Below are 7849 nucleotides of genomic sequence, written 5' to 3' on the forward strand. Positions count from 1 at the left end.
AGACAGATGCAAGGTGACCTGGGCACATGGTGACCCGGGGTGGATTAAGAGGCTGCACCTTGCCCAGAAAAGAAGTACCTGGGGCCCCAGGAGCGGGGGCTACAGAAGGACTCGGGGGCCGTCTTCCAGCCCTTGGAGACCACCTGCCCACAAGGCCTGGGACAAGAGTCTCTGTTCCCTCGGTCCTCCATGTGGCGACAATTCCAGGGCCCACCCTGGGCTAGGGGCCGGGCTCTGAGCTGGGGGAGATGGGTCAGGACTCAAGGACTGGGGGCAGATGTAGGCACAGGACCAGGGCCACGATGGAATTCAGGGGAGGCCAGTCTCTGGGCTGGTCCAGCTTGGTCCCCTCAGGCCTGACGGGCAGGGCTGGGCTCCTTGGCCAGGTCCGTGGGAGGAGCAGCCTCGGGCTGGAGGGCGCTGGTGACCAGTAGGCTGCAGAGGAAGAAGAAGTCAGCGAACGTGGTTTTCAGAGCTTGGGGTCGGGTGAAGCCTGGATCTCTCTTCTCCCAGACCCTGCAATAAGCCCTTTTTCTGGCTGACCGGGGATTGCAGGAAGGTTCCAGGGCGCCACTCCCTGGGAGCGCTGCACTGATTCCCACTGGGTGTGGGAGGACTGCCGGGGTCTCCAGCCAGAAGGGAGGGCAGGTCGGGGAGAGGCGGGCAGCCCCAACCCGGACCCCACACAGGGCCCGTGGAGATGTCTGGAAGGATGGCAGAAGGACCGGTGGGGATCTGGCAGAGCAGGGAGATCCACTCGTCCTCCGTGAGCTCAGGCCGTCTCTGTGAAGCAGGCATAGTGACTCCCCCCAGACTGACCGATGCGATGGGTCAGCTGCTGCATCTAGGCCATCACAGGTGTGGCCCACAGCAGGGACCAAACACATGTGCTGGGGGCTGCGCGGATGGATGGACAGGGAAATGGATGGTGTGACTGCTTGCCCGGGGTCCGGGGAAACAGCTGGTGCCCTCCCTTCCCAGCTCAGCCACTCCTGCTCTGCCCCAGTCTGCCCGTCTCACCTGCCCGGCCCGAGGAGCTGGTCCTTTGTCCTGGAATAGACTCTGAGGACCAAGTTCCTCAGCAAGCCCCACATCCACCGCAGGTCGGCCGGCATGTCGGGCGGCCACGCCACCGCCCTGGAGGGAGAGGCGGCAACAGCTCCGCCACCCGGCCAAGCCCAAGCGTGCAGCCCCGCCAAGCCCACCCTCCCCACGGGTCCAGAGCAGAGCCGGGGGGCCCTGCAACGAGGCGCCGGGGCTAAAGGAAGGGGAAGGGGGTTATGAAGCACCAGCGGTGTTGTCTCCGCCGCAGAGCAGGTTGGACTCACAGGCACCTGCGGAGGCCTGAGGGGGCGGGGACTGATCCCCGATGGACTCTGAACTTGGTGGAGGCCGCTGGGCCCTTTGGGTCATCAACTCCCCAGGGCACAGGTGGGAAGGCCAGGGTGGAAAGGGCGGGGCTTTGGGGTCAGGCTGGCTTGGGATGCAGCCCGCTCCCCCGTTCATCAGCTGTGTGACCTGGGTGGGTCAGGGAACCTCTCTGGGCCTCAGTTTCTCACAGCCAAGTGAGGACCGTTACCTCACCTCCTCCGTGTTTCTGTCCCTTCCCCTCTCTCCTCCCCAGACCAGCCCCTGCCCTCCATCCTCCACGCCCCTTCATCCACTACCCTCTCGGCAGCCAGCGACTTCCTAGACACACATCTGACCTTGGTCCTCCCTTGCTCAGCGCCCTCCCATGGCTGCCGTGGCCACTCAGGACCAGCAGAGGGCAGCATCATCCAACTGTGGCTGAGGGGATACCTGGCCAGGCACCGTCTCAGACTTACTGGACACGGCAGGGCCTCCCCTCCCAAAGTACTGCCCTTCGAGGGGCCTCTAAACCAGGGCCTCAAACTGGGCAGACAGTCAGTCCACAGGGTGTAGTGTGACAGTGGACTGTCCCCTCCTTTGTTCTGGACCTTCTGCCTCTATTATTGCAGCCTACACATTGAGATTGTAGGTTACAGAAAATACCAAATATGAATTTCCCTGCGGTCTGGGCGGACCTCCCCATCAATGCTCATAAATGGATTTTTTTTAAATTGCAAAGGCTAGCACTTGCATTTATCCTATTTGATTTCAACCTGCGGTTTCAGTCTAGAAGCTCAGCATAAGAAAAATTCATGTCAGCAGAAAGCTGTCTCCCAGCTTTGGGTCACCAGCAATTTAGACAGCAGGGATGACCTAATCATTAACTCAGCACGGAGCAGGACAGAGACTTGTGGCTCACTGTCATAGACCTTCTTGTAGGGAATAGAGAAGTTTTAAAAATACAGATCTCTCCATGACACTTTCCTGCCCAAACCCTTCACTGCCTTCATGCAACCATCAGGATAAAGACCACACCCCTCACCTGGCTACAGACTCCTGCCTGTCTAGCCCTTGCCAGCCTCCTCAGCCCCACCTTGTACACACTCCACATTTCGGCCTCAGCCACAGCAGCCCCCCTTTCTGTTCCTCAGATGAGCCTTAATCCCTTCTGCCTTCTGCCCCAGGACCTTTGCACATGCTCTTTCATCCGTCTGGAATGCTTTTCCCTTCCTTCTTTGCCTAGAGAACTCTTACTCATCCTTCAGATGATAGCTCAAAAGATATCTCCTCTAGGTAACCTTTCCTGACCAGATAGTCCCTCTTGTGAACTGTCCCCGTTCACAGCCAGTGTAGACCTCTTCTGGGAATCCACAGCCAGGGTAGACCTCTCTAGGTATCCCTAGGCACAGCTGATTGCACAGGTGAATGTGTGATGATCAATGGGCTGTGAGCTCCACAAGGCCAGGGCCTAGGTCTGAGTCAGTGCTACCTCCCAGCCCCCAGCCCAGACTTGGCCCTTGGTAGACCCTCAATAGCTATTGGTGGAATGAACGAACAAACAATGCAGAGTGATCCATTAACCAGCAGAGTTAGAACAGTGAGTGAGGGCCTAACCACAGCCAATCCGCCCTGGAAAGGCCTCGTTTTGTAGAAAAGGAATCTGAGGCCCAGAGAGGTCAAGATACCTGGCCCGGGCCACACAGTTAACCTGAGGCAGACCAGACTCTAGAGTTATCCTCAGAAACATCACATTTTCTCTGAGGCTCTGACAGGTGCAACAGTGGGCCAAAGATCCTAGGGGCAGGAGGGGCCAGGCACTGACCGGGCGGCCCTGTTTCCAATGTACTGATGAGTCACAGCTGCTACCCCACCTCCCCGTCAGTCCCGTCTTGCAGAGGAGACCACCAGACTCCTCGGGGTCGTGCAGCCAACAGCAGGCGGCGTAGGGACACCAGCCGGGCTCTGCACCCCCAGTGTGCCGGCCGCCCTTCCTGCCACGGGCACTGGTCTCAATGAGCCAGGCCCTTCCCAGGACCCCTGGCCGGGCCTCACCTTCTGCTCCAGAAGTAGACATGCTCAAAGGGCAGCGTGCAAGACAGCAGCAGGTACGTCATCGCCCACCCCGGCCCCGCCTGGCAGAAGGAAGCCCAGGTGCGGGGGTCCCTCAGACAGGCTTTCTTCAGCGCTACAAGAGAGGCCGTGGTTGCCCACCCCTCCCCCAGCCACCCCCTCAAGGTCACCCTTAGGGAAGATAGCCCGAGCCCCTCTCTACCTCGCACAGGCCATGGAGGACACCCCACCCCCAGCCGGTCTGCAGAGGAAGCAGCTGCATTTATGGAACCCCTACCAGGCTCCCTTGTTATTCTTGAAGTGACAGAGTGCGCCCCTTTCGCAGATGAGCAGACTGGAGCTCAGAGTGGAGAAGTGACTCGTCCAAGCCCTTCGCCGGGAAGTGGCAGGGCCAGGAGGGACCCAAGGCCTGTCGGGCTCCCCACGCTCCTTCCATCTCTCCCGCCCCTCTGGAAAGTCTGCTGTGGCCCCCAGGGTGGGACAAGTGTCCCCCCATACTTCCCTGGCTAACAGCAACACGTCAGCGGTATTAATAACAGCAGCTGTGACCACGTGACCACTTCCCGAGCCCCCAGCCCCTTAACGGACCAGAGTGGAAGGGCCCGGCATCCTGGCCGGGGCAGAGCCAGAGCCCGAATCCCGGCCTCCAGACCACGGCTCGGCCGCGCACACACCACCCGCCTCGACTTGGGGTTCACGAACAGCAGTCCCAGGACCCGGCACCCCGTTACCTGCCATGTGGCCTAGGAGGGTCCCTTCCTGTTCCTGAGCCTAGGTCACCTCCTCTGAAAAATGGGGACACAGGCAGGCCCTGCCTCCCCAGGGAAGGTGAGGATTAAGGGTTGTGTGTAAGGGCGGGGCCTGCGGCGTCGGTCTAGTGCCCCATCGAAGGGGCTCTCTGGTGCCCCCATGTGGCTGCAGAGATACCGCCAGAGTCCCAGAGCCCCAAGCTTGGACCTCAGGGGCTCAGCGCAGATCCAGGCCACCTTCTGCGTGCCCTGTGTGGTCTCCTGCGCAGAAAGAGGTGCCCTCCTCATCCCCTTGCCCACCCCCTTGTCCCTGCTCTGGCCTCGACCACCATCATCTCTCCTCCCAGTCTCCCACCGTGTCAGCCTGTCTCCTCCTGGCTAAGTACAGTGAACACTAGACCCAGAGTTCAGAGCAGTAGCAAACTCTGAAAAGGAGGGGTCGCCCCCCACCCCGGGGGCTCTCCATCTCTCTCCTCCTGCAGCTTTCAAGGCTGCCTGCCCCACCCTCCCAGCCTCCCCAGGCTCGTCTCGGCTACCCCACCCCTCCCTCAGCCACAGGGGCCTCCAACTCTCCCCCACCCCTGACCACCCCTCTCTGCATCTCAACGCCGTCATTTGCAAACAAACTGAGGTCCACCCCTCCCTTGACCCCCCAGGGCCCCAGAGAAGTGTCCGCTCTGGAAAGCGCCTGAAAGTCACTCTGGTAGGAGATGGAGCTCACCCACCTGCCGCCAGGCCCTGGGCCTCACCACCTGCTCACCTGGATGACCTCATTGCAGGTGGCGAACTCAGTGACGACGAAGTCTGGCCATCGGGCCATCGGGTCAGCGAGATGCCCAGCCGCTGGGAGGCCAGGATGTGAATGTGGGCAGGCAGTTTGTCTTGCAGGAGCTGCCTGATGCTCTCAGTGGGCATGAAGGAGGTGGGAGCAGCAGAAGTCTGCAGGGTGGGGAAGGGAGGGAGGTCCTCAGCCCCCCGGAGGCCTGCCCACACCCGTCCCAAAGGTTTGACCTCCCTCCTGGGCGAGACGGGAGTGAAGGGCCCTCCCCTCACAAAAGCTGAGAATTTCTGCGCCCAGCCCTGCGTTCAGACGCTCTGTCCAACCTCTTGACCTTGGGAACAGTCCTCCCGGCTCTGAGCCTCAGCTCCGAGCTCAGCGAAGTGGGGTGACCACAGTCCCGAGTCCTCAGGGTTCTCATAGGGATTAAGTGGGAGCAGGCTGGCTGTAGCGGGCGCAGGGCCCGTGCCGGGCACGAGGCCCTGAGACACCCCTCTCCGCGCCCACCTTCTCGGGTTGGAATCAGCCTCCACTCGGGCTGGCGAGCCGATGTTCCCCAGCGCTCCTGGTCCACGCGGTCTCCGCACTTACCGACCGACTTGCCGCAGGCGATGCTGGCGGCGTCGAGCGCCCCGGACGAGGAGCCGTAGAAGCGGCTGGCGCCGCGGGTCACGCCCACGTGGTAGAGACCCGGGAAACCCGCACCCTCGAAGGACAGGCTCCAGCTACCCTCCGTCTCGAAGCAGCTCGTGGCGGTGGGGCCCGCCCGGGGATGCGGCCGGAATAGGGTCGGGAGGGGGACCGGTGGCGGATGGGAGAGGGATGGGGCGCCGCACCCGAAGGGTCACCGGTTGAGTACCGAGTGCCAGTTGCGGCTGAGAGGTGAAGTTCTGGCCAGAGGCCAGGCCCCGCCCCTCTCCCGGCCTGCGGTCACCTGCCGCAGCAGTCAATGAGGTCCCTGAGCCGAGAACTCCCCCACCCCCCTCCCCAGGTGTTTACCAGGTGTGCCCCGAAAGTGCAGGCACGCTGTGGACACCTTGGCTCGTCCCCACACGCCTGCCCTCGGTCCGGATCACAGGTCCAGATTTCTGGGTGATGGGGCCCGGGGTGAGTGGGACCAGCTCTTTGCCTAATCTCTGGCAGTCATGATAGAAGCGTTGTTCCCACCCCCATTTTACAGATGAAGAAACTGAGGACACGAGGGAAAGTGGTAGCCAGGAAGCAGGGATGCTGGACCCACAACACCCGGTCTTTGGGGTCAAACCAGACTTAATTCTGCAGCTGTGCTGGATCAGGGACCTGGGAAAGCAGTGGGAGGAGGGAGGTCTGGGTTCCAGACTCAGCCCTTACCACCTGTGTGTGGGACTGTGCCCGAATTCCTCACTCTCTCTGGGCTGCATCAGTGTTTGGATGGTGCCTTTAGACTCACCAGAGATCACGGATTAACTGAGGGTAGAGCGGTGCCTCTTTCAGAGTTTCAGCAGAGAGAGGCAGTTGCTGAAGCAGAAATGCCCCAAAATGGAAGTGAGAGGGTGAGAGTGAAAGTGAGGCGACCTCTCCAGTGGCTCCCTAGCTGAGCAAGAAGGAAAAGAAGGAGGAGGAGAAGGAGGGGGAGGGGGAGGAGGGGGGGAGGGGGGAAGGGGGGAGGGGGAGGGGGAGGGGAGGGGATGGGGAAGGAGAGGGGAGAGGGGGGAGGGGGAGGGGGAGGGGGAGGGGAGGGGAGGGGAGGGGGGAGGAGAGGGGAGAGGGAGGAGGGGGAAGGGGGAGGGGGGGAGGAGGCGGGGAGGAGGCCAAAGCTGCACCAGAGAGCAGGGGTGAGCTGGGAGGTGGGGACACCACCAAAAAGAAGAGAAGACAGAAGTGGGGAAGTGGTTTCTGAGCCTTGAAGACGGCTTCAAGCAGTGTGTCCTCTGCTTGAAGGAATGGGACGTTGGGCCGGGAAAGGGCACACGGTGGCCGCTCCCTGAGCCTTGGGCGCTGCTGCCTGGTGTGCTCATCCCGTCTTCTCCTACTTTAAGAATACGGGCAGCGAAGGAGGCAGATTTGACGCCACTGACTCCTGTGCCTGTTCACGGTGGGAAGCCTGGCCTTCCCGCCCAGCACTGCCCGGCCGCCGTCCACAGGCCGTTTCAACATTATCGTCCTCCCTGGTTGGCCCCCCAAACCCCCAACCCCAGTTTTAAAAACTTGGGGAAATGAAGTCTGCTCCGTGGAATGGTGTCACGGAACCACGCTGCTCACGGAACGGGGTCCAGCGGTCTATGCCGGCGTCACCCCGTACTTCCCGTTCGGTGCAGGCCTGGCAAGGACTCGTGGTGCCCACGGCGTCCTGTGGCCTGGCAGCCCCTTTTCACTTCCGACAGCTGTGCCAACAGCCTCGATCACCCAAGTCCTTCTGGAGAACTCGTGTTTGGGCCAGAAGCCCAAACAGTGGGTGAGGGTTACAACCTGTACCTCAGGTTGTAACCCTCACCCACTTTTAAAGGATCGCTCATGGCTGGGAGAATATAGCAACTTTTATTTATTCAAATTTACTTGTTACCCTTTTAATGTTAAAAAGAGAAGAGAAAAGAGGGTGCAGGTCTGAGCCCTAGGAAGGCCTGACCGACCAGTATCAACCGGTATAAAAAGAGACAGCGATAGGAGAGGTCGGGGGGAAACCCCAAGTGTGTGGGAGAAAGGAAGAGGGACTTTGATGAAGCCCAGGGTGGGACAGGGGCTGGGGCGTGGATCTTTAGAGCCCAGCCCTGGGCAGCCTTGGCTGGAGGCATGAAGGACCACGTGGGGGCAGGGTGGGCGGAGGGAGAGCACAGTTATCTGAAGGCTGTGAAAGGCTGTAAACACACAGCCCCAATAAGTCACGTGGCCCAGGCCATTGGCAAAAGGGGAGGAGAAGGAGTCA

At 61.0% G+C, this 7849-nt stretch overlaps 1 protein-coding gene across 1 annotated transcript; it reads right to left on the bottom strand.

Moving 5' to 3' along the window:
* Window positions 1-350: 350 nt before the first annotated feature.
* On the bottom strand, window positions 351-7083 carry LOC309608731 (patatin-like phospholipase domain-containing protein 5; the record flags this gene model as incomplete). The annotated part of the gene is given in 9 exon segments (XM_082349152.1): window positions 351-435; window positions 1021-1137; window positions 3222-3341; window positions 3403-3535; window positions 4286-4430; window positions 4930-4976; window positions 4979-5227; window positions 5455-5693; window positions 7013-7083. Coding segments are annotated over 9 exon segments (1206 nt in total).
* Between the last annotated feature and the right edge of the window lie 766 nt (window positions 7084-7849).

Source organism: Balaenoptera borealis (genome assembly GCF_965194805.1).
Source record: "Balaenoptera borealis genome assembly, chromosome: 13".
NCBI classification, from domain to species: domain Eukaryota; kingdom Metazoa; phylum Chordata; class Mammalia; order Artiodactyla; family Balaenopteridae; genus Balaenoptera; species Balaenoptera borealis.